The sequence below is a fragment of the Asterias rubens genome, chromosome 1 (assembly GCF_902459465.1).
Source record: "Asterias rubens chromosome 1, eAstRub1.3, whole genome shotgun sequence".
Classification (NCBI taxonomy): domain Eukaryota; kingdom Metazoa; phylum Echinodermata; class Asteroidea; order Forcipulatida; family Asteriidae; genus Asterias; species Asterias rubens.
The window spans coordinates 20,429,671-20,456,418 of NC_047062.1; the positions used below are offsets into that span (position 1 = coordinate 20,429,671).

A 26,748-nucleotide genomic window follows, 5' to 3' on the forward strand; every position below is an offset into this window, starting at 1 on the left:
GGCTCAGGCTAGCTTGGCCCCGCGGTTGTGTTGACAAATTGTGCGTGCTTTGCATTCGTGTTCAGGGTTTCAGACGAGTTAACGGAGCTTGATAAAGCGAAAGCCAAAGCCGTTGATTCGAAAAAGGCCACAGTTTCTTTGATGCTGACAAGATTCTTCGTGTGTGTTTGATATTTTCATCATGGTCTTATAAGCGTGGGATTGATTGTTGATTTTTGTTTTTTTGCTTAGAGATCTTTTGCTGATGCTGCTTTGCATTTACAATTACAATACACGCACATTGTTGTTTAACCGGCGTCTTTCCGCTAAAAAGGTGTGACGCACACAAAGGCCTTTAAATGGCGAGAAGCAATCTGCATATCAAGTTATTGACAATACTTGTGAATACTACTGTGTCATTTTGAATCCATGGATAATTGTCAGCAGGGATACTTCTGGAATTTTAGTTTGTCGAACTGTTATTTTGCCCCACATAGCTGTCAGAAGTAGCCTACTGAAAACGTATGGCTGCATAATTAGTGGCAACAGAATAATATTTTGACGACAGTCACCGTGTAAATCCAGCATCGTAAAATTTTTTTTTTTTTTTGGTTCCCCGAACCCGGACTTGCTTAGACCTAGTTTCCAATAACTGCTGCTAGACCAAACAAACTAGTCTAGCTTATATCCTGGACCTTTTCAATATTCAATCAAAATGCGAAGAAAGGACACAAAAAGCAAGGCCTTTGATAGCCACAGGGTGAATGAAATGTTTGAAAGGAACAGTGAACGCAGCAGTAGCACACACAGTCGTCAACAGCTCCAAATGGCCCATTATTAATATTGTTACGTGTATAAACTCATTCAAAGTTTTGTTATATAAAATATGATATCCATAGTTTTGGACTTTGATTACATATAATACTAATCAAGTTGTGTTCATGGGAAATTCATGACTAGGATGGTCATTATTTTGACTTCCTAAAAGTAGACCTACTTTGTTCCACATCGGTAGGCATGTGCGGCTAGCCACTGACTATAGTCGAGCACATCCCCCCCCCCCAACCAACCCCCATAAAACCACTTGATGGTGTAGTTGTAACTATAAAGTTAATGTACATAAATTGCCTTTGGCAGGGTGATAGTAAGTCTGGTAGGCCTGTATTATTTGCTGTTGATGTTGTCAACCAGCGTGGCAACAGGAACACAATGGGGGAAAATTTTACTTTGAAACACGGACCCACGGTTGACTTGGTACCGTCAGTGATACGTGCGGAATAACCTGCTTGGCGACGTGGAAAACTTCCTTGTTAAAACCTCTGTGTTAAAACTAGCTCGGTTTGTCACTCTCACAAGGTCGATTATGTTGATCTGTCTTCTTGCCAAAACAAACCAAAACATCAACCAAGACTTTGAAATACTACTGGAGGAATACTTCTGTTGTTATGTGGCATTAAAAACCAGGAATTCGCGGATAACTCAATCACATGGAGAATAATAACACCATTAATGTTTCATCATGAATGTTGAGTTATATTCAAGTGACACCTTCACCGCAGACTTTGCTGCATACAAACAGATTGAAGTACACGCCAACCCTTTATTGGTAAGAATTGTTTTAGATTACAAATTTGTTGGTACAACTATAGAATCCAGGGCCACTCCACACTGTACGTCAACGCATCCAAGGCTGCATGGATGCCCAGTCAGCCAAAACGGACTGGCCTACCCACTTTGCATCCACGCATCCGCGCACCCAGTCATCCAGACTCCAATTTCTCACTACTCCCCACCGATACCTCTATACATATATATATATATATATATTCCCCATTTATGCAAATGTTCCCTATTCAAGGATTATTTTTTAAAGGAAAAGAAAGCCCGAATTCCATTTACTTTATATTTATTGCCGCTATTGTTTTAAAAAGGGAAAGAAGGCAAGAACTTCATTAATATTTATTGCCGCTATGCAAAATGTTCCCCATTCAAGACTATGTTTTATCAAAAAAGCGACGGTAGAAAACAGTTTTCAATTTGAACGAGTTATTTTGAACAGTTATCACACCTTAAACACGTTGTTTTAGACATAAATAGATTTGCGGATACGTGTATACTAGGATTCAAATAGAGTATAGTCTTTCAGACAGTTTACTCAATTGGGTTACGTCTTCAGAAAAAATTAAATTAATTCGAAGTGATTAAATTATTTCTATCGGTTGGTTTGCATTACTTATCGTATGCAATTTTCCATTGATTTGTATCAAAACAAAAACAAATCTTTTTCATGTAGAATTACTAATGATTATAATGTTACACTTTTTGAAACAGGTGAAACGAATGATGCGACCAAACGGAACTTGACATTTTGATCAGCAACATCATCATAGTGCTGCGACTTGACTCTCTTTGATAAGTAACGACGTCAGGAGGTGATACTTTTAAGAGGAAACATGGTGAGGGGTTCGTATAAGTTGGATCTGAAGAGGGACGATGCTAGGACGCTGATGCTGAAAATGGACGCTCGTCTGACGTACGCCGGCCGCGAACGGAACGTAGCGTACCAGCTTGAGGGCAAACGTGAGCTCAGACAGCTGGAGTCAACTCTGCGTCTACTCAACGCCGATTTGAACCGAGCACAGAAGAAGATCCAAAAGCGCATCGACTTCTTCCAGACCCTACAGAAACAGAACAAGGAGAGGCGTCAGATGAGGGAGATTGCATGGTGCGAAGAGGAAGAGAACGAATGGGAGAGGGAAACCAGGGCAGCAAGACGACGGAAGATGTTGCCAAAGATTGAGATTCGTGAGAACCACAAGGCCGAGGTTGTAGGGTCCGTTCGGCGAGATCAGAAGAGGGAATACGCTAACAAGATGGCACGAGAGTCTCATCTTAACAGGTCTCTTAATGCACTGAGTAAATCATACGCCGAACACAGAACTTTGACAGAACGCAATAGAGCCAAATTAGAAGAACTTCAAGGTGAAGATGGAAATAACATTCCGATCAAGCCTACAGGTGCCGCAGGTGAACCTAAGATATCAAGAACAAAGACAGCACCAGGACAAATGAGTCTACCCCAGCTATTGGGTAAGATGAGAACAGATACCTCTCTGCAAAGTGTCCCGCAAAGCCACAAGATTGTTCGACTACCGGGTGTTAATACTGGGCACGAAGGCACACCAGCGTTGTACAGCGGACTGGCCAAGAAGAAACCCAATGAAATGGTTGGATCTTTTTACATGAGCACCAGTACGGCCCAGCATGATAATGGCACGGCACCCCAACGTAGAGTTTTCTTGGTAGATCCTACTTTGGGTAGTGAAACCGCCCACCACCGGGCTGACAGTAAACGTTCCAGCAAGCCCCAAGTCTCAAATGCCAAACCCTCAACTAAACGACCAAAGCCACTCTCCACACTCGTTTTCCAACAGAACACGATCCCGCTCAGATTCTACGAACAGGAAAAGAATCCATTCGATGGAGGGGACACCATACCTGCCCTGAATCGCTCCATGGACCTTATTAATGCTGATAAGGACGACGAGCTTTATATCTGGCTAGGGTTGGAGTCCGAGGAAGAGCTCGAGAGGTTGAGGAGGGGTGAGCTTGTTCTCCAACAATTCGACGGGGACAACTGTTCAGACGCGATTAGCAATGATGTACCGTGATTTGGTAAAATGGAGATATTAGGTGATTCGAGGATCATTGGACTTTTGGGACAGTTGCAAAACTCAGAAAACATCATCAACTTATGAGGGATCAACGATGGAATTATCAACAATTACAAAAGATCAAAATTCAGATATGACACATGTTGGTTATAGAAACAGTCCATCCAAAAAGTCAGCCAGTAATTATCATCGTGTACATAAACACATATGTTGTTTTAACAACTATAGTGTTGGAGTCATGACTCCATTAACACGTTATTGATAAATTTCTTCCGTTTAACTCAACTGGCACAGCTTTGTGTGGTAGATTGACCAATTTGAATGCAAATTAAGTTACTTTCAAAAGAAAAATAACGATGAGTGCGACCACTTCTAGGGTGGGAAAATCGTATCATGGACAAAAAACAGTTCAACCCGATGAGAATTCTTTTGAGAGCAGGGCCCAAGAGCTCCTTAAGCAGGAAATATTGCTTAAGAATGTTCTGCTTAGCATAAATTAGCAGGATACCAATTACAAATTGTACATGTGACATGGTATTTTGGCTGGCTATCCTTTTTTGGGGAGCCTACTTTTGTTGCTTATATTAAGCAGCTCAGAAATGGGGCCTTGAACTGTTTACACCTACCGCAGGTTGATCAGGCCATGGTTTAAATTTGTTCCTATTAAAAAGAAAATTGCCAATCATCGATAACAAACAAGTTAATTTAATCCAGGAGGCTATTAATAATAAGGTGTGACACACAAAATAAAGTGAAAGTACTTTTCCAAGGTAAATTCGGCACTGGGGAAAACACTATAAATTTTACATTCGGTCATGCATCATCTCGCGAACTAATAAACACTTTTATGCATAATAAAGTAATTTTGTCAAGAGCACATTCTTGGCAGAGTTATTGATATAGGGAGCTACTTCCAAAAAAAAAAAAAAAAAAGGGGTGACACACATTATTTGCCCTCACGGATATTTCATTGTCGATACTTTCCATCCAGCCGAGTGTAGGCTCGTTAATCTGGTTTATTGCATTTTTGTTTGTACGTTTTGTTTGTGCCAGTTTCTTTGAATCCGTTGTTGATACTAGCTTACGATACGATCACCCCACGCCGATGGAGTGGATACAGCCTTGTATTTGTTAGTTAGCTTATTTTGTTGCGCAAACTCATTTTGTAGCTGTCTTTTATTTGCTGGAAACGAGTGGAATGTCTTCCATTGATTTTTGTTTGAAACTACTTGCATGCGGAAGCAAATATTGTTATCTTGTGAAAAAGGGTATGAAGCTCATTAGTAAAGTACAATATTATGCAAATAAAGTACAATATTATGCAAACGAAATATTTGTCTTTCTGTCAAGTTAAACAAAAAGTAGGCCTAAGATTCAAAATAATAATCTTTGTTTTTGAAACAGTAAAAAGATATAGGTCAATAATAGGTTTTTCTTTTATCTCTGATTTCAAAAGGTCCAATCCCTCTTTAGGAATGGTATACGCCGATATTACTTGAGGCCTTTTGATGATGAAAGAAAAGCTTACTACCATTTTTTTAAACATTTTTTAAAATACATTTATGAAAGAGCAAACAAAAAGGGGGGTGGGGACACAGTAAATGGAGCCCTGAAATTTTGGGGGAATAATCTGACAAAAGAGGGCGGGCTATACCGATGATACCGCCCTCTTCGGTGACCACCAGCACATTTAACTTCGTTGCAGACTGATGAAGGAACTTCGCTGTTCATGCTGGAAGGAAAACAAAGTGTAATATTTCATTTTAATGAAATGACCTGAACTCAGTTTGGTTGTGAAGTGTGAAACCATTCTCCGAATGTGCGAGTTTGTTAAATGAGGATGAATTGGTAACCGTATGTACAGTTTAGCGAGATTCTACACCGGATACTGCGGACGAGTTACATTTTGCTGTGTTCACAAACACACTACACAAATAACACAGTGACTGGTGAGTCAATTAAATACAGTGAGTGTTCTGTACAAACACAACTTGAACAAGAGGCCAGAGCTAGCTCTGCACTGAAGTTTTTTTGTTGAAGCACAAACTCGTTCTCACCTTCTCGTAAGTATAAAAGGAATCGATATGAAGTATATAAAAAAGGGTCATCGTTATCGACCCTCAGTCATACTACTAACTAGGTAGTACTACTACTATAGTACTAAGTACTACCTAGTCATGTTTGTTTCGCCCAAACTTTGATTCTCGTTTACCGCGAGACTGTGCAAACTCCACCGGTGACAGAAGCTCTGCTGTTTACTCACAGTCACAGTCTAGACCCAGTAAACTGGGGCGCTAGATTCCTTTTTTCGAAATTTTGACATTGAACGATATGTCAACATTTCAAAAAAAGGAACCTAGCACCCCAGTTACTGGGTCTACTTACGGTCTGTTTTTTCGTCAGGCTTATGCTGGGAATAAAGTTTCCTATCGTTAATTGTGCTCAAACATTTATGAAATGACTAATTTTTTGCATAAATCACTAGTGCATTTAGTTGCAATAACGTAACCCTCCTCCCGACGGCCGCCAGGGTTACGACGCAAGCTCGAACGGCAAACAGAAACCTGGTCCAACACGTACAATTTCGACTGCTAGTCACCAGATTTGCTCAATTTTTACCACTTTTGAAAATCATGACACAAATTCTAGGGAACACAAACTTGATCCTCAATATTTGATGAAGGAGGGTTACGTTATCCCAACTAAAGTGCATTATGCCAACAATCAAATGAGTCTAAGAAACATCAAAATTCATTTTGTTCTCTTAACCAACAGCTTCTAAGGCCTAAAACCAGGGTGGATGGAGATTTTTGTTTTGCAAGTTAAGAAATACAATATGGGCTAAGGGCCTTTTTTGTTAAAAATGCACTATCGGTAACCACTTAAAGGCAGTGGACACTATTGGTAATTACTCAAAATAATTATCATCATAAAACCTTTCTTGATTACAAGTAATGGGGAGAGGTTGATGGTATAAAACATTGTGAGAAACAGCTACCTCTGAAGTGACATAGTTTTCGAGAAAGAAGTAGTTTTCCACGAATTTGATTTCGAGACCTCAAGTTTAGAATTTGAGGTCTCGAAATCAAGCATCAGAAAGCACACAACTTCGTGTGACAAGGGTGTTTTTTCTTTCATTATTATCTTGCAAATTCGACGACTGATTGAGCTCAAATTTTCACAGGTTTGTTATTTTATGCATATGTTGAGATACACCAACTGTGAAGACTAGTCTTTGACAATTACCAATAGTGTCCACTGGCTTTAATAAGAATAAACTGATATAATACACTATTGGTAGTTAATAAGAGTGAACATTATCACAGTTTCCCCATCCTAGTTCAATCAAAAAAAACAAAAAACAATGTGAGCTTTCATCAAACAAGGTATTTTTGTTCGAGTAAAAATAATTTAAAACAAGTTTAGGAGTCTCCGATGATATTTCATTGCCTGACAGCAGTTTTTCACTGGAGTTCAGTGAACTCTCAGATGAAAACTAATATAAATTGTTTGAAATACAACTTGTCATAATGTGTGTGTGTATTAATTCTATTCCTTTGTTTCAGATTTTATATAGAGGAAGCCGAAAACTCGACAATATGGAGAGAGCGTTGACAGTGCTGATCAGACTGGAATTGGTCGCTGTCTTGGTCGTCATACTTCTTGAGATCACATACTCTGATGTTCTTAATAGTGACTCTCTCTTTGAACTCCATTGGCCTGGGCCAGGAATACAGGTAAGATAGCAAACACTATCTAGTGTGATCTGTTAAAGGCAGTGGACACTATTGGTAATTACTCAAAATAATTATTAGCATAAAACCTTACTTGGTAAAAAGTAATATGGAGCTGTTGATAGTATAAAACATGTATTGTGAGAAACGGCTCCCTCTGACGTGACATGGTTTTCGAGAAAGAAGTTATTTTCCAAGAACTTGATTTTGAGACCTCAGATTTAGATTTTGAGGTCTCAAAATTAAGTATCTGAAAGCACACAACTTCATGTGACAACTGGGTGTTTTTTCGACCATTTGAGCTCAAATTTTCACATGTTTGTTATTTTATGCATATGTTGAGATACACCAAGTGAGAAGACTGGTCTTTGACAATAACCAATAGTGTCCAGTGTCTTAAAAAGGGTGGTTGTACGAACATAAAATTGCTTGAAGATAGCGCCATTCTTCAGGTATGATATTCTTCCTACTATATCTGCAGAATTCAGTGGTGAGCATGGCCTGGAAATTGGGCAATGTCGATCTTGCACAACTGCAGAAGATTGTAAAAACAAAAAATTATTTTGCTTTTGAAGTTTGCAGATAACTCCGAGTATGTTATAATGACGACCCCAGCCAATGAGAAGTACCAATGTATACTACCAGATGAAGATCTTCAGAGACATCAGAATGATGTGAACTATGGAGGACCATCAGCTGCCAGTCTTATGCAGAAAGTCTTCACTAAAGAGATCTGCACAATTAGAGTAAATATCTCTTTTATTATTAATTTAGGGTTTGTTTGTCTTTAGATTTTACTATGATTTTTTTTACTAGAATAAGACATCCACATTGTCATGGTTGTAGTGCTAGTTTTTATCAAAATGTTTATTATAGTCACAATAAAAAAATTAAAAACACAGAATCCAGACAAACAGGTGCTATACTTTAATGTTTATTTTATTGTCAAAATAAATTTCTTTGAGAATAAAAGAAAGTTTACTACATTGTAGAACTTGGTTTGGACCTGTGACCTTCAGTTGCCTACCAACTGAGCTAGCTAACCCCGATGTTGTTGGTTTCCCTATTTTGTTATTATATTTGTCCAGTCAGTGTTTAGAATGTGATAAGTTGCTGTATGCTTCTCCATTTGGGGTTATGGCATATTCAGAAGAAAAATACATAATAAAAACTATATTAAAACATCTATGAACAAACAAAATAACAACGTGTGAAATTTAAATACACACTACTTGTGATTTAGATTTATTATTTTGTTTACATTAATGCCACCATGTTTTAAAACTGTCTGGCCTAGCCACTAGGCTTACTCTGGGTAGTACCAGCATAAAGCTTGGGTCTGTAAATGATCCACCGTTGAATTGCATTAACCGTAGAGTGTCATGGCCTAGTGGTTAAGAGCATCAAATTCAAGTTCTGGTGTTCGGGTTCGAATCCCGGTCGTGACACTTGCTTGTGTCCTTGAGCAAGATACTTTACTATAATTGCTTCTTTTCACCCAGGGGTATAAATGGGTATCTGCGAGGGTAGAGGTTGACATTGTGAATGCAAAAGCCTTTAAAGCGACTTAAACTGTTGCTCGGGTTGTATACTCCCAACAAGGGAGCTGAGAAACATTAAAATGGGTGTTATTGGCCCTATGACCAGGGCACTAATGTAAAGCGCATTGATACGGTTATTGTAAGAGTTAATATTATTTGATATTTAATTGTGCTTTTACCCATACACTCTGATATGTGTTAGCACCTTAAATACTCAATGCATTCCCAAGCTCTGTGAACAAAATCACAGTCATATATTACTCGGATGGGATTTGAACCCATGACCTTTGCAATTCTAGAGCAGTGTCTTACCAACTAAACCACCAAGATTGTCTGGTAACTAGAGGCAGTTCCAATCCTACATTTTAGCAGCGGGTACTGCAATGATTCAATCGATGGATAGTTACTCCTCAACTAAGCTTTTAAGATATACAGGTGCAATGCCATGGATACCTTGATAAGTCAGAACAAAAATTTGAAAGTTTGTGTTAAAGGCAGTGGACACTATCGGTAATCACTCAAAATAACTGGTAGCATAAAAACTTACTTGTTAACGATCAATGGAGAGCTTGTTTGTTTGTTTGTGCGTGTGGTAGCCAACAGGTTCAAGATAGGTGATTTATACGGGCAGACTGGAAGAAAGCCAGTCTACCGTGTCATCGTCTAGCTGCATGATGCCTTCAAAACCATGTGGAGCCTGGTAAATATTGCAGTCGGAGACAATATGCTTGATGGTTTGTGCTTCACCGCATTCACAAGAATGGAGAGCTGTTGATAGTATAAAACATTGTGAGAAACGGCTCCCTCTGAAGTAGTGTAGTTTTTGAGAAAGAAGTAATTTTCTCACTTTAATATTTGAATTTGATTTTGAGAGCTCAGAACTAGATTTGGAGGTCTTGAAATCAAGCATCTGAAAGCACACAACTTGTGCGACGTTTTTTTCTTCCATTATTCTCTCGCAACTTTGACAACCAACTGAGCTAAAACTGTCACAGGTTTGTTATTTTATGCATAATGTATATGTTGAGATACACCAAGTGAGAAAACTGTTCTTTGACAATCCAATAGTGTCCAGTGTCTTTTTAAATAAGATGGTTTTATGTATGGTTGAATTTTGACAGATTGAAACCTACTGGAACTTTGAGCTGTGTCATGGGAAGCACGTACGTCAATACCATGAAGAGAAAGAGGCTGGCAAGGTAATCAAATAATTACAAACACTACATACAGAAGAAGACATAAATAAGGAAATCAATGTGTGGTGAAGAGGTTTTCAACTAGTGGTTTAAACCATGAAGAGAAAGAGGCTGGCAAGGTAATCAAATAAACACAAACACTGAATACAGAAGAAAACATAAATAAGGGAATCAATGTGTGGTGAAGAGGTTTTCAACTAGTGATTTAAACCATGAAGAGAAAGAGGCTGGCAAGGTAATCAAATAAACACAAACACTGAATACAGAAGAAGACATAAATAAGGGAATCAATGTGTGGTGAAGAGGTTTTCAACTAGGTTTAAACCCAACGAGGCCTGGTTTTTGATAATTTTACCGAGACGAAGTCGAGGTAAATTATCAAGAACCAGGCCTCGGCGGGTTTAAACTAGTTGAAAACCGATTCAACACACTTTGATTCCCATTCACAAATATCTTTTCGGTCAAAAAACATCAACACTTTTGGTCGAAAAGGAAAATAAATGCAAAAATTATAATTGTTCAATGATTTCTTTCAACACAACACCCCTCCAGCTATGAAATGGTAAGGCCCTCGGTTAAACAACTCCTTATAAGGGAATGCTGTGCGCATCGCGCGTATCGCGTGATGTGGCACGCTGTCCCGGCCGTTGCGCTCGACCAATAGGAATAAAGGACTTGCTTATAAGGCTAAGCACAGGTGCAAGCTCGCAAGTCATGCCCATGTTTCAAGGTTTATACACACCCACGTGACGCGCTCTCCACCAATAGGAATAGCGAAACTGTCTGAGGTATTTATGAATACTTGTTTATAAAACAAGGAGCTGGACAATTTGATGAAAATATAGACTCGTTCATAGAATGTTTGAACCAAAGTTTAGTAGATTTTACAAACTAACGGTACAAGTTTAATTTCTAAAGGTGGTAGTGTTTCTGAGGAATTGACGAAAAATTCAGAGCAGTTTTGTCTACACAGGAAGAATAATCCGTAATTAGAATACACAATCTGAGAAACATATCTGACAGAAACGTTTTTCAGATTCAACTTTTTGGGATAAAACGGATGTCTTTATCATCACACTGAAATGAGTCTCCAAATGTTTATTCTATCCAAAGCTGCTGTACTTCTAACCTAACAAGTTTTTATTTACATTAATTATAAGAGTGATTTCTAAATGAATACCTTCCCTTTTAGTATCCTTCTTCCCCTCGATAAAAGTATTCTATTCTGAGTCGACACTCAAAATGTAAATCGAGCTCTTCCTCTAGGCAACTGTCTGGTTAATATTCAAACACAGCCGATGAACAACAACACTTTCAGAATGGACAAAAGAAACTTTAATCGCCGCCCTCGCTATTCTTTCGTTATCCTGTGCATCTGCCATGCATAAGTTAGTAGCAATTTACAAAATATGCAGTTTACCGGTAATAAATTAGTAGCAAGAGCAAAGACGTGGTTGTTACTAGGCAGAACGGCTGTTTATGAACTAGTTTTGAATTTCTGATATACGCATCTAGAGTCTGGTGTGTACAGATTATGTACATTTATTTATTTGAAGGTCATGTATAGCATCGTTGGTAATGATCAAAATGTATTTTTGAGTAATTCTGGTAGCTTACTGATGAATGAGTTTAGTAGCGATGAAATCATTTTTATAGCTTGTAGATTTCAAAATGCTGACATATACGAATGTCACAAAATGCTTGAAGAAGCCTAATTTGTTTTAGTTCATTTAGCTTCAACGTGTTTAGCTTTAACATGCTTTAGAATCCCACCAGGGACACTATGTGGATTTGGTTTTCAGTCTCCACTAGATTGCTTCGGTTTTCCTTGGATTTTTCTTTTGTTTTCTCCCACATCAAAAACTGAAACATCCTCCATTGTCTTCTCTCCTTGGGGTTCTTGGCTAATACAGGAGAAATTGCATTTCTTAGAATCCTTGGCTTGACAACCGGAATTAATTATTCGTTTTATAGAGTGTGTTTGTTGGGAGTGGGAATGAAATTACTCTTCAACAACTGATAACTGATTTCTTATTCCACTTCCCCAACAAAATGATTTAAATTTTGTAGTAATAAAACTATGTTAACTCAATTGGTGGGGACCAACTTGCACTTCACAATAGTTCTGAAAAATAAACAGAAAAAACCCACAAATAATACATGATTCTGATCGATTAGTAAATTCTCAAAATCTAAAATTAAATTAAGAACTAAACAAAATTTGTATAAAAAGCCTAGAGACATTGAGATATTTTTTTATTATCTAAGTGTGATTGTTTTTCATTTAGCATTTTAGCAAGACTCTGCTTGGATCATGAACTTATTACTAAACTATAAAATTTCTTCCACCTTTTGTTGTCAATTTCTGTAGGAAATAAAATTACTGGAGTTTTATCTTGGCAAAAATATGAAGTCGCCGGAGGGCAAGGAATTTGAAATACAAACAGTAGAATCGTTCCATGGGACGTACGAGAATTTCAAGGTGAGTGAGTAGTCGTCTTTTTATATGATATTGTTTTAATTATTTTCTTCGACTGTGAAAAGCTTTGTGTAGTTTTCTTTTGTGTCAATATTTTTGTGCAGTGCTTTTGTTATTTTCATACGAATCGTCTGTTGGAAATGACAACACGCTATGCTGAACAAAACTTTGTATAATCTTGTTAATAATCTCAATATATAACTTTGTTTTTGTTTATTATGTCAGGCATTTCTCCTACCTGATTCCGATAATTTCTGATTTTTTTACCTTCCAATTCTTTTTTGAAAAATCGTCATGAAATAGCCTAAACATTTTTTTAAACCTATATGATATGTACTTTAGGTCAGCCCTTGAACTCAATGTCATACTTTGTTCCAAGGACCAAATATCATGTTTGTTTATTTAGTACTGAACCAGATTTTGCTCTCATAATTTAAAAGTTAGCAATGGTGCTGATAACCATCAGCAAAGAGACTTTACTTATTTGTTAATTTTCCAGGAATTTTCACATCCTTCAAACCTCATTCCTTGGTCTAATATCACACCAGTGAATTAAAGGCAGTGGACACTATTGGTAATTACTAAAAATAATTATCATCATAAAACCTTAATTGGTGACGAGTAATGGAGAGAGGTTGATGGTATAAAACATTGTGAGAAACGGCTCCCTCTGAAGTGACATAGTTTTCGAGAAAGAAGTAATTTTCCACAAATTTGATTTTGAAACCTCAAGTTTAGAACTTGAGGTCTCGAAATCAAGCATCTGAACGCACACAACTTCGTGTGACAAGGGTGTTTTTTTATTCATTATTATCTTGCAACTTCGACGACCGATCGAGCTCAAATTTTCATAGGTTTGTTATTTTATGCATATGTAGAGATACACCAAGTGTGAAGACTAGTCTTTGACAATTACCAATAGTGTCCACTGCCTTTAAGCTCCATCTGTTATCTAGATTGTTGACATACTTGTTGAAATGTCCCTCACTAGGTGCCCACGATAACCATCGATGGTAAAGAAGTCCCCTACTATGAGGTCTTAATGGACAGTGGTACCCCGTGTGATCTCCGTGGTAACATTCCTCGCCTGACAAGGGTGCGCTACATCTGTGAAACCATGGGAAGGAACGAGATGTTCACAATTAAAGAGACGTCAACGTGTGAATATGAGGCTGTTATACTCACACCAAATCTTTGCAGTCATCCTCTGTACAAGTAAGCTTTTTTGTGAGCTTCTTTTCCAAATAGTTTGTTAAACCTTCTTGCTTTCCGGAACCTTTGCCAAGATAGTTTACCAAACTTTCAGAACTATTCAGTGGAACAACTTTATGCTAACATATCTTGCTGTACCATGTGATATAATATTGCATGCTGAATGCTGCATGACAATTGGAGGGTTATTAGGGGAAATTAGAACATGTTAAACACATTAGAACATTTTGAAAAAATTAACTAACATGCTCTGTAAATTCGGTTCTACAAAATGACAGATTGTGTGAGTTCACAAAGTAAAAGGATAACCACACAATTTCAAGGGATATTTGTGTGAATCATTATAGTCCACTTATACAAAATGTTTCCAACCGTATTCATTTCCTCACAAAGGCCTTTATAGCTCAAAGTGCCCAATCTGAAGGGATTTGTTCTGAGGTCATAAATGTCTGAATGTTTGTTTCTTTAAATTGAATACAGGATGAGAGTGACACCCATAAATTCTATCAATTGCCACGCCATGAATGGTTCCCCAACGAGACCAATTGGTTATGAACAACTGTACAGAGATACAAGCAGCAGAACGCAGTTCTCATCCTCAAAGGTGAATCTCATAATTACTGCCTCTTATGTTATTTGGATCTAAAAAGTTCAGGGTTTTAACGGACCAGAAAGTTAGTTTGACAAGATGTCCATTAGCCTCTTTGAGACATTGCGGACACTATAGGAGTGCACTGCATGGTTTGGGTGTATACAGGCAAATTTACCCAAACCTATTAGAGTTATAGTATTGTGTCCACCATATCTCAAAATAGTCTGCAAGAGTTGCGCGCTACTCGGACAAATACTTAATTGCTGTACGAAGTCAAATTTTCTCTTTATAGGAACACGTTGCCTCGGATCGGTCGAGTTGGTCTATAAAAAGCGTTTGTAACCGTTTGTTATAAAATGCATATGATTGGCAAGATGTTTTAAAAGTAGAATACAATGATCCACACAAACATGCCTCGAAATTGTTTTCCTTTTACGGTAGGCCATTTATGGGAGTCAAATTTTTGACTCCCTTAAACGGCTGACCATGTTTGTTCGCAAAGTAAAAGAAAAACCACGCAATTTCGAGGCAAATTTGTGTGGATCATTGTATTCTACTTTTAAAACATCTTTCCAATCATATGCATTTTATAACAAACGGTTACAAACGCTTTTTATAGACCAACTCGTCCGATCCAAGGCAACGTGTTCCTTGAAGTTCTTTGTAAACAAAATTACATCTAGACAACACAATGGATGTCCGGGGTGGATATTCATTTCAGCTCTCCGACTAACAGCAAAATAATAAAGGGTGCTCCAAAATGATTGTGGGAGTAAAAACCGCCCGCCGTAAGGCAGAACGATTTGGCTTGTGTACACGTCATCCAACATGTAAACTGGTTAATTTTTGTATTATTTATTCTTGAAATAAGTACATTGTTTCATTTAATCTTGGTAGGCCTATAAGTACATTGTATTTATCAGCATTTATCTGATTTACATACAGGTAAGGACCACTGTGACCACAACTACAACCCCAACACCTCAAGAGAAGTCTGCAGCTGCAGCAGCTAAGCAACGGTTACCCAGACCCATCCTTGTAGACAAACAAATATTACAGGACTTCTTAAATGGGGACTACTGTCTTCATGGGGTGAGTTATGTGTCATGCAAATTTACACTGTGTTTGAGACCCTCCAATTGCAATGTTTGTCAATATCAAAAACGATTTTTGATGACTAAACATTTCAAATATATGGTCTGCTTTTTGGGGGCAGAGAACTTGAGACTAAACATTTCAAATATACTATGGTCTGTGCACTTTGGGGGGCAGAGAACTTGTATTTTATTCCCCAGTTTTGACAAAACAGCATTGAATTTATCAGGACTCTATCTGTTGCGAAAGGAAGTGCATCACAAAACCAAACTTGACCGTGGAGCCCCTCTCAAGTCTCAAAAGAGGATTATGATCGATGAAAACAAAACTACTTTCTACCAAAAGCTCACTGATAGCAGTTCCAGTCCTCCAGGAAATATTTCTGTTTACGATACACCTCTCGCTGGTGCTGTATTCTGATTGGCTGAAACACTGTCTTTTCGGGTTCAAACATAAGTGCATGAATTTGCACCGGCAGAAACTAGATTTGCATCAAGACATGTTAATGGATATGTTTATTTTCACATAATTTGAACATGAACACAATATCAGTGATCAAAGTTAAATCACTTTTTGATTTAAGCACTAAAATGGTGGCTCTTATTTGGTTCAAAATCAGAGGTTGGTTGAATGGTATATTTTTTAAAGTATAGGGCAGAAAATTATTTTCAAAAACCAGTCCTAATTTATTATATTGCATTCTCGATTTTACTCTCAATCTAGGGCACAGGATGGTGGAGATATGAATTCTGTTATGGAAAATTTGCACAGCAATATCATGAGGTAAAGTAGCGTTGTTTTTTTATGCTGTTTGTTTGAAATTGTTCATACTTGAAGTCTGTATTTATAGTTCTTGAGCAATGGTGGATTCAGATGTGCTAAAGTAGTAATATTTCTATGAATTGTTTTCTTTCATTGTAGGATAGAAATGGAAGAACTGTTATACTTCTTGGGTCTTGGAAAATGGAAGAACACAAAGCATGGTGGACTAAAGAGAAAAAAGCAGTTGGTACAAAGTAAGTCACACCTCACTAACAGTTCTGCATTTTCCTTCTTGAGAGGGTAAGGCCAATTTCATGTCTGTGAGAAAATATGAGTAGGCACTCGCTGTGATTTGCAGAACCTTGACCGTAAACCACGGCTAATTATCTGCCATGGTGTGCTGGTCACTGCTGGAATCTCAGAATTCTTGAACTTGCATTAATTGAGCCAACTGCAATATTGTTAGCCCTGTCACATTTGTACAACAACAGGACAAAAGTCTGGAAATATAAAGGGATATTATGAGGCATGATTGCGAGTGTCCCTCTTTGTATGGGTGAAACAAAGCATAGTACAGTAGGTGTATGCCTGTGCCCGTTACACAGCAGAATGTCCGGTTGATGTATTCACGTCAGGCATGTCAGGCGCAATCAAATTGAGGGCACTCCAAAGTTGTTCTGGTCGTAGTAAGCTGTCCATCATAGGTCAGTCCAGGAAAAATGTGGCGAATAAACCTATTATCTGACTTGAAGTGGTTAAGATATTTACCTCTTAAGTACATTATTCAGAATATTTATTTAGGTTCTATATACACAGATGTGTGTTAGCACTGTATTCTCGGTACTTTCCCGAGTATTCTCGGTACTTTCCCGAGTTCTGTGTAAAAATCACTTGGGTGGGATTCAAACCTAAGACCTTGCAATTCTACAGCAGTGTCATACCAAATAGACCATCGAGATTGCCAGGTAGCTAGAGGCAGTTTGAATCCTATGTTTTAGCAGCGGGTACTGCAACGATTTAATAGATGTAACATACCTAATGTATTATATGCCTGTAATTTTGTTCACCGAACTCGAGAACGTACTGAGTGTACTGTGCTAACACACATCGGTGTATATGGGTGAAACGAAAATTAATATTCTTTATCCTTGATGCAAAATTAACATCTACTGCATTATTCAGGTTGATAAAAACCTTTCATTCAAGACTGTTTTTGAGATCCTTCATTCCTCAACTGATTGAACCCGTTTCCTCTTTATCCTAGGAGTGTAACCCATTTATACAGCAATGGAGATGTGTGTGACATCACAGGAAAGCACAGAGTGGCACAGGTCAAGTTAAAATGCAAAGAAGACATGCAACCAACGGCGGTCACAATCTACTTAGCAGAACCCAAGGATTGCGAATATGTACTTGGGGTAAGCCTCGAAACCAACCTGAACAGAGTAACATTTTCAGCATAACTTTTCACAGATTTGCACTCTGCGCACATGGGATAAATTTGGTCATGCTGTGAAACTTCCTTTGAAAATATTTTGCTTGAAATGCGGTTGTTTCTGAGAAATGAGTATAATAAATAATTTTAATTTTATTAAGTCAAAAACTCAATGTGTGACAACACTACGAAAATGCTTACATTGACAGTTTGGTAATGGTTACTAAATACGATCGCCTGTTTTGCCATTCTTGTCTGAAAATAGTATCTTACATGCCCCCATAAGATAATGCTATTTGTCACAACAAGTAAACAAAAAATTGCAGTTGGATATAAAGTTGCAAGCAATTTTTTTTTAAATTTGTTGTCAAAGGAAAAAGAAACTCTAGAGAAGCAAAGGAAAATTTTGTAAAAGTTCATTGCTTTAGCCAGATCCAGTCACATTAGTCACATTTACTATTAAAGGGTCTATGTAACTTTTGTAGGACAAAAAACACAATGTCCACAGATTTAAACTAAACTTACACAGTTTGAAGATAATGATAGTAGAAAGCTTCCCTGAAAATATTACCATGGGTAAAACAATGTTATAAAAATAATTTTTGTCTCATGAGACGAAAATTATTTTAATCATTTACAAACGTATTTTTATTACATTGTTGTACTCATTTCTCAAAAACTACAGCACCTCAGTTAGTAATATTTGAAGGGAAGCTTTCCACTATCATTATCTTCATCAAACCCTGTAAGTTTAATGTAAATCTATGGACATTTTGAAAAAGTACCCAAATCCTTTAAAGTCGAGAAATAACTATTTGTTTTCCTATCTTGCAGGTGGATTCTCCTATAATATGCTCTTTATTAGATACAGCAGATGAATATGGAATATTGCATCCAGTCGCCTCTGATGACAAGTCAACCCCCTCAACAAGGAAGCCATGAATGTATAGAAAACATCTTATCACAAGAATTGCTCTGAAACCTTAAATAGAGCAGACTCACTTCAAAAGGCTGTCCTTGAATTCTGTACACCTTGAAGGAGTGTGAACAACGTTTTCCGGCCTCCCAAACAAATTTGAACTTTTTTGCAAGACACGAGTCACGATTTATGTAAACAAACAAACAAACAAAGCAAACCATGCCCATCCAGTGTGCATAGAAAAGCATGGCTGCTTTTGACTGCTTTTGCTGTAAGATGGGAAGCAGCCATGGTTTTCCATGGTCACTTGCACATTTGCTTTATATTGTCTACCCATGATCAGTCACACTTTGGTCGCAAATTGGGTCTCTTGAGTGCCAAACCCCTTTGATCGCCAAACCCCTGTACTTCAGTCTAAGAAAATTTACCTCGAAATTGCGTGGTTTTTCGTTTACTGTGCGAACTAACACGGTCGGCCATTTATGGAGTCAAAATTTGACTCCCATAAATGGCCGACCGTGTTAGTCGACGAAGTAAAAGGGAAATCGTGCAATTTCGAGGCATGTTTGTGTGGATCATTGTATTCTACTTTTACAGCATCTTTCTACCCATATGCATTTTATAACACACGGTTAAAAACGCTTTTCAAAGACAAACTCGACCAATCCAAGGCAACGTGTTCCTTTAATCCTTTTATGCACAATTTATTGTAGTGACAAATTAATCATATGGACACTTTAATGGTTTACTTGATTTTTGCAAATTGTAACCACCCGAATACAGGTCACAAAAGCACCATCAAGAGTCCTCTTTCCTGTTCTAAAAACTGTGTGGTCGTGCAATCTTTTTATTTCTCGTTTCGCAGCTGTTTTTCTGACAAAAACCAGTCGTTAGCAACTGTTCAGTGCGTGAAAGAGTAAGTTGAAATCCAAGTCTTCTTATAGTTCGGATGTTATGATCCATGAATGTTTTATGGAGACTGAATACATAGAGTATTCACACTCAAGTCTTGGGTTGGTTTTCAATCCATGTATTTTTGTAATGCTTTGGGGGGAAAAAGCAGTCTTTCGTGACAGAACTGTTTTAAAGACAAGGGACACTATTGGTAATTGTCTACAACCATTCTTCTCACTTGGTGTATCTCAACATATGCATAAATTAACAAACCTGTGAAAATTTGAGCTCAATTGGTCGTCGAAGTTGCGAGATAATAATGAAAGAAAAAACACCCTTGTCAGACAGTTGTGTGCTTTCAGATGCTTCATTTCGAGACCTCAAATTCTAAATCTTGAGGTCTCATAATCAAATTCGTGGAAAATTACTTCTTTCTCGAAAACTGTGTTACTTCAGAGGGAGCCGTTTCTCACAATGTTTTATACCATCAACAGCTCCCCATTACTTGTTACCAATTAGGCTTTTATGCTAATAACTATTTTGAGAAATTACCAATAGTGTCCACTGCATTTACACATGCAGAAAACAACAAATGCAAGTGAAAAGTCATGAGTTAATCTCAATAAGCCATTCGTGAGTTCTATTTTGAATAATGTCTATTGTAACAACTTTATTGGTCACTTGATTCAATATTTTGATCCATATCACAGATTGGAGTCAGTCTCACTGTTGCATATATCACTTATATGAAATCTCACATTCCTGTAGCCTGATCTGAATCTTACTACTAATGAGCAAGAGTTGGATCCTGCTTTCGCTATTAATTGGGCCCATCTTCATAAAGCCTGTTAGCACAAAAATTTGCTTAGCATGAAATTTCTTCCTTGGTAAAAACAGGATTACCAACCAAATTTTCATTTGTTGCATATTGCTTGATACTGGTATTCAGCTGTTGTTTGCTAAATCACGTGGACATTTTGGCTGGTAATCCTAATTTCATGCTAAGCAAATTATTGTGCTGACAGGCTTTATGAAATTGGGCCCAGGATTTCACCTGAACTAACTGGGATCTAGATTTCACTACCGTTGACTTCAACCACGCTATCATAGAGTAACATTTGGGTTACATTCCATTACATTGTATAACACATAACGTCTTACGCATAATCATGTCTTAGATCCCTTGTCTACCAATTGTGAAATTTAAATTCTTTACTACCTAACAAATTAAGTTTTTAAAAAGTACTTTATGTTCCTTTATTTATCAACTTTTTGTTTTTGTTTACACCCTTTTGTGTGAGGGGGGTGCATGGAATACTGACTTGGTCAGGAAGCCAATCCTTACAAATGTTTCTGTAAATTTGGGTTTGGGTTTGATTGTTTCTGTTCTTGAGTTGATCATTAAAGTCTGAGCTATGTTTTGGCCACCTTAAGTTTCTAAGTGATGTTTTTTTCCGGGGCATTTTGTTTTTATGAATTGTCTGTAATCATGGAAATAACCCGTTCTCCCCCAAAAGCTTTTGGTATCCTGTGTCATTTTGATATTTAAATTAAATAAATGTATGTTATTTTAAAATAAATGGTCCAATAAATATAAGTTTTATTGTTTATCATATGTTATTTGATGTGTTTATTTGTGTATTTATGTGGTGATTCATTAAACTCTTGGGAAGAAGCCTATACAAAATACAAAACTTGAGGAGCTGGAAGAAATTTGTATAAAAAAAAGAGAGGAGAATTTGGAATAGATAATAACATTGGTTAGCATTATATAGTTGTTTTGGGGGCGGGGGGCTTCTTAAAAGTGATTACTAATTCATAACTTTGAAATGTTTTGTCAATAGAGAAAAAAAGCTTGTTTGGTACAGAAACCTGAACATTTTTTTAGGAACAGTGAGTTTCGTTTGGGGTGATGGGGAAACCATAAAAAAACTTGCATTTTAAACCACAAAAGCTGCATATGTCAGGAATTTTAAGTCGAGGGGGAGGTAATTTTTAAATTTTCTGTTCCAAATGAATCGGATTTATGAATGAAGATACCTGAGTCAGATGCAAGCAACTAATATCATTTTGTTGAATTAGCGCCCTCTACCTATGACATGAAATACACGCTCAAAAATACAAGTTGACGGCATGCATGGATGTACAAACAACATGGCGGCCGACACGATGGCACATGGAACGTCGACTGCAGATAATGTGGTTTCGTTTATTTCGTCTAAAGCTAAAAATACGAGCCAGAAACAAAAGATAAAACAGTTGAAGAGAAGGAGACCGTTTGTAAAGGTTTCGTACGATTCTGGGAGCGATGCTGATGTAGAAAGTGATGAAGATCATGTGAAAGAAAACGTCATCACAGCCACAGCAGACGGTAGGATTAGTAGGAATTCCGTGTACACAATTAAATTGAATACAAAAATACAATGTTCATGTGTGGGTATGTAGGTCACGGTTTGCAAAGTTGATCAGTCACACATAGTCACAAGCAGAAGCTTGCATTCTTTTTACACTTCTCTTTGAATTCTTTTTTTATTCATGGGCACTCAACTGTACTCTATTATTATTATTATTAATTATGTTATTAATAATAATAAAACCATAATATAATAAATAATGTTAGTGCCATGTTTTGTCACTTGTGGTTTTGTGCTGCTGAGCTGTGTGTGTAGAAAAACATTGACTAAAAAATTAAAAGTTCTGTGTGCTGGCTGGACAGTTTCCTTGTGTGTGCATTGCGTGATCTAGTACAAACAAGAAGTAGCGATAACGGGTCCTACCACTTGCCGTCATCTCCCTTTGTGCCGTCAACTCCCTGTCAACTCAACCAGTACACATTTAAAATCCACAAAAGAGGCATAGAACTGTAAAGTAATTAATGGCACAAATGAGTTGACAGCACAAATGAGTTGACGGCGAGTTGACGGCAAGCAGTAGGACCGGCGATAACGTAACCCTCCTCCCAACGGCGTTGCCGGAGGGTTATGACCCATGTTCGAAACGAACTGGACGAAATGGTCAAACACATACAATTTTGACAGCTAGTCAACAGGTTTGCTCCATATTTACAACTTTCGAAAATCATGACACAAATTCTATCTAGGAACGCAAACTTGATTCCCAATGTCTAATGAATCCTTTCTTAAACACTCAAAACACCATTGAGAAAATATTTTGAAGAAAAGGGACAAAAACCTGTTTAAAAAAAAACTTTTAAAACAAAATTATAGAATGTTAGTCCAAATTTTGTTTGCATTGTAAAGAAGGTTTATACTAAGTCTGTCAGTGCGGTGGCACTGGCGTCTTACCGAGCAAGAGTGACATAAGAGTAAGACTGAGAAGAGGATTGATAAAGGTCACCTGTTTATAAGCGGGATTACATCTATAATACATGTTTGGTAATAAACACTTTATCTTCTGATATTTTTCCACAGAACCTCCATTGAGGAAAAAAGCCAAAACGCCCAGGAAAAAGATAAAACCGAAGTCATCCGCTCTACCAGAAATCAAAGCTGAAGAACTGAGCAACATCGACGATATTGATGGTGTTGATGATGATGATGATGATTTAGATATTGACGCTGATACTGGTTTTGATATTGATGATGATGATATTGAAGAAGACGAAGAGTTCAAAGTCTCCGATCCTGAGTCAGACCCAGAGGAAGTGCCGAGAGTACCGGGCGCAGGATGGGCAGACGCAATGGCTAAGATCCTACAGAGGGAAATCCCCAAAGAGTCTCCCTCAACCTCAGCTATTTTGTCAAAGTCTAAGGAGTATGAGAAAGCCAAACTACAGGAGGAGGAAGAGTATGCCAAGAGGAATAAAGTGGTAGGTTCAAATGTTAAGAAATTCTTAAATGCGAGACCTCAACAGTTTTCATGTACAGTAATAAACCACACTGTAAACTGAGTGGGTAAATTTGAAATAGTTTTGGGTTGAACAAAGAAGAGAACTTGAACCTGAGACCCTCGGATTAACATGGCCGAGCACCCCCACATTAATTCAATGGTCGCAGGTTCTAGTTCCAGGTTCTAGTTCCAGGTTCTAGTTCTTTGCTCCAACAATTTTTTCTTTTCTTCAAATATATCCACTTAGGGAAAACAAGTGGATCACAAAACTGACTTTGATCTTGGAGCCCCTCTTTAAAAACATTTCAGACACCTTTTTTTTCCAGGGAAAGTTATGAGGCTTTCAAACTCAAAACAAACTTCCCCAATCATGGAAACTTAAATTTAAGTCCCCATTGCACAGAAATGTAGTTGGAAAAGGGGCCAAAGTTAATCACCATTAAATATTTTCCCTGCAGAAATTGTCAAGAGATCAGTGGGAACAGCTTGGCCGAGCCAGACCCAAAGTAACAGATAAAGTTGTTGAAAGGAGACTACAGAGAATAGCAACAAGGTATGTAATTGAACGTAGGTATTTATGTAGGTAACAACTTTAGCACACAAGTACTAGGCAAGAGTGGCAGGCAAGTATAACCTGCTACACATAGACTGGCATGCTAGTCCACAATTTAAAAGCCTCCCTGTGCATGTACTTGTATGTTTATTTTACATTTTACAATCCTGTTTGATAAAGTGCCTTGCTCTTGAAAGGACAAAAGTGATGCCACTGTCAATGCCAGGATTTGAACACTCATCCTGTAATTTACAGAAGTAGAGTCCTATTCCTAGCCTGCTTGTCCATGACAACCTCTGCCTGTCAAAGACATTTTAAAATATCCAAAAGTTAACATTTTTCTTGGGTAGTCAGAAGCTTCTTGGGGTGATTTGGGGTGGGGGGGGGGGGGAGTGGTGAAGCAAGACCTGTAAACAGTCTTTGGACCCCTCTGTTTCTCTACTCTTTTGAAATAAACACCCCCATTTTACTTTTTCAGCTTCATAGACCAATCCCTAAAAAGGTTTCCTTACAATTGTCTCCGTTTACAGAGGTGTCGTCCAGCTCTTCAATGCTGTCAAGAAAGAGCAGAAGCACTCTGGAGAGCCCCAGGAGAAGACTCTCTCTATCTCAGACAGACGACGAGCTGAGGAAATAAGATCAGCCAGCGGGAGGGGAAACTTCTTGGACCTACTCAGAGGGACACCAGTTGTTCAGAAGAGGAGCAACCTTCAGAAAAAGGTAGCGTCCCAGTACTTTATTTTCATTGCTGTCTCATTTTGAATTGAGTTTTGTGTAAGTAAATAAAATCATAGAGCTTCAAATTTATTTTATTTCCCAATCACCACTGCGAACACACAAGAAAATAAAGGCTGTATACGATTCAAGAGATTTACTTACATGTACATGTACGTCGTGCACAAGATATTTCTTGCTGCAGCTAATTTTTTAGGTAACTCATATAAATTGATTTGGTCAATGAATTTTACGTCAGAAATTTGGCTATAAACCCAGCAGGGTGAATTACTTTCTTATCACTGCTAGTAACTATCTTGCCATGGTGAGTTACCATCTCAATACAGTGAGTTAATATTTTGCAGAGGCAAAATACTTTCATGCCAAGGCAAGTTACTTTCTCAACATGGTGAGTTACTCTCTTGCATGGGGTTTTCTATATTTTACCAAGTTGTGGTACTGTTCTATTTTGTGCCACCACGTATTTTGTGCATTTTGCCATGGTGCCAACCATCTGTCAATGCAAGTTGCATCCTTGTTGCCACAGTGGAATACTGTCTCACACTGTCTCACCAAGGCAAGTTACTATCAGGCCAAAGTAAGTTACTGTCTTCCCATGTTGTGTTTCTACATGTCTTTCGTAGCGTTGACCAACTCTCTTGCCATTGTGAGTTTCTATCTCACAACGGTGACTAACTCTCTTACCACTGTGAGTTTCTATCTTAAGTTTCTGTCTTACCACGGTATTAGTAACTATCTTGTAATAGCAAGAAAGCAACTTGAATGTTATTGTTGGGTTAAGCCTATTGTCGCTCTTTCTTTGCTACTATACATGTAATATTTTGCAATGACTTAACTGGTGAATGTAATTTTACTCTCTCCACAGGTTGGTGAGAACCCAGATGGAGGCAAGAAACCGTCTTGGAGTGTTCTTCAGGATAACTTTATGATGGGCGCCACCATGAAGGATTGGGACAAGAAGAGTGATAGCGGCAGTGACGTCCCCAGTGAAGCGGGTAGCGATATGAACTCATTCTCAGACTGATTAACTAGTTGGATTGAGCGAGGTATGAAAAGTTTTCCTTTAATACTCCATTTTCCATTGAGATCCAAGAGATTCTAATCAGACTTAACAAACTGAAAAGCTGATGTAACCAAACAGGCTGAGAATATCAATTGGTGTTTTAAGATGGAGTCCTTGAAAAAGTACAGAAGTGTTAAGGGTCTAATGTAACCCTGGAAGACCACTCGTCAATGGTCGTTAAATGGAGTACAGTCTCTTAATAGTTTAAAACCCCAGGGCAAATTTTACTGGTGTTATGAGAGTCCTTCATTATGTTGAATCTATATGGTTCAATTTCTTGCCCCCATAAGATTTTACAGACTTAAAGGGAAGGTATACCTCCTGGTAATCAGTCTTAAAATTAATGGATAGAAGCTTACTGTGGCTTTCAATAGTATAAAGAGTTTTGAGAAACATTACTCTCAGTCACATTTCTCATATTATGTATTAATTAATGGATAGAAGCTTACTGTGGCTTTCAATAGTATAAAGAGTTTTGAGAAACATTACTCTCAGTCACATTTCTCATATTGTGTATTCCTCTCACTTGGTGTATCTCAACATGCATAAAATAACAAACCTGTGAAAATTTGAGCTCAAATGGTCGCCGAAGTTGCGAGGAACTATGAAAGAAAAAACACCCTTGTCACACGAAGTTGTGTGCATTTAGATGGTTGATTTCGAGACCTCAAGTTCTAAATCTGAGGTCTCGAAATCAAATTCGTTGAAAATTCCTTCTTTCTTGAAAACTATGGCACTTCAGAGGGAGCTGTTTCTCACCATCAAGTTTTATACCATCAACCTCTCCCCATTACTCATCACCAAGAAAGGTTTTATGCTAATAATTATTTTGAGTAATTACCAATAGTGTCCACTGCCTTTAAGCGATCACTAAAAAATGCCACCACCTTTTAAAAGTTCAATTTTCACATGCTAGTTTTTTGTATGTAAACAATTTTCACCCCAAACGAAAATATACAATCCATAGCAAGTGCCTTTTTAATCTATTTTTTTTTTTTTACAGATGTAATGCTCTAGCTTACATTCAATTTTTAGT

General features: G+C 37.7%; 3 protein-coding genes across 4 annotated transcripts; all 3 read left to right on the forward strand.

Moving 5' to 3' along the window:
* Nucleotides 1-1,140: 1,140 nt before the first annotated feature.
* On the forward strand, nucleotides 1,141-4,984 carry LOC117297653. Its single transcript, XM_033780803.1, has 2 exons — nucleotides 1,141-1,585; nucleotides 2,311-4,984. The coding sequence occupies exon 2, from the start codon at nucleotides 2,433-2,435 to the stop codon at nucleotides 3,648-3,650; it is 1,218 nt and encodes a 405-aa protein (XP_033636694.1). The 5' UTR covers nucleotides 1,141-1,585; nucleotides 2,311-2,432; the 3' UTR covers nucleotides 3,651-4,984.
* Nucleotides 4,985-5,366: 382 nt separating this feature from the next.
* Nucleotides 5,367-19,119, forward strand: LOC117299293 (endoplasmic reticulum lectin 1-like). 2 transcript variants are annotated; one of them, XM_033782792.1, is made up of 12 exons: nucleotides 5,367-5,716; nucleotides 7,220-7,390; nucleotides 7,963-8,133; nucleotides 10,050-10,127; nucleotides 12,496-12,606; nucleotides 13,595-13,818; nucleotides 14,296-14,419; nucleotides 15,353-15,499; nucleotides 16,226-16,285; nucleotides 16,424-16,518; nucleotides 17,529-17,682; nucleotides 18,534-19,119. In XM_033782792.1, the coding sequence occupies exons 2-12, from the start codon at nucleotides 7,253-7,255 to the stop codon at nucleotides 18,639-18,641; spliced, it is 1,410 nt and encodes a 469-aa protein (XP_033638683.1). In that variant the 5' UTR covers nucleotides 5,367-5,716; nucleotides 7,220-7,252; the 3' UTR covers nucleotides 18,642-19,119. The 2 variants fall into 2 exon arrangements, with proteins under 2 accessions (XP_033638683.1, XP_033638690.1); XM_033782799.1 differs by having other exon boundaries at nucleotides 5,367-5,602.
* A 2,556-nt stretch (nucleotides 19,120-21,675) lies between these two features.
* Nucleotides 21,676-25,730, forward strand: LOC117292358 (RRP15-like protein). Its single transcript, XM_033774386.1, has 5 exons — nucleotides 21,676-21,883; nucleotides 22,944-23,341; nucleotides 23,820-23,914; nucleotides 24,445-24,634; nucleotides 25,515-25,730. Exons 1-5 carry the CDS (start codon nucleotides 21,682-21,684, stop codon nucleotides 25,671-25,673), a joined length of 1,044 nt encoding a protein of 347 aa, XP_033630277.1. The 5' UTR covers nucleotides 21,676-21,681; the 3' UTR covers nucleotides 25,674-25,730.
* The last annotated feature ends 1,018 nt before the right edge of the window (nucleotides 25,731-26,748 follow it).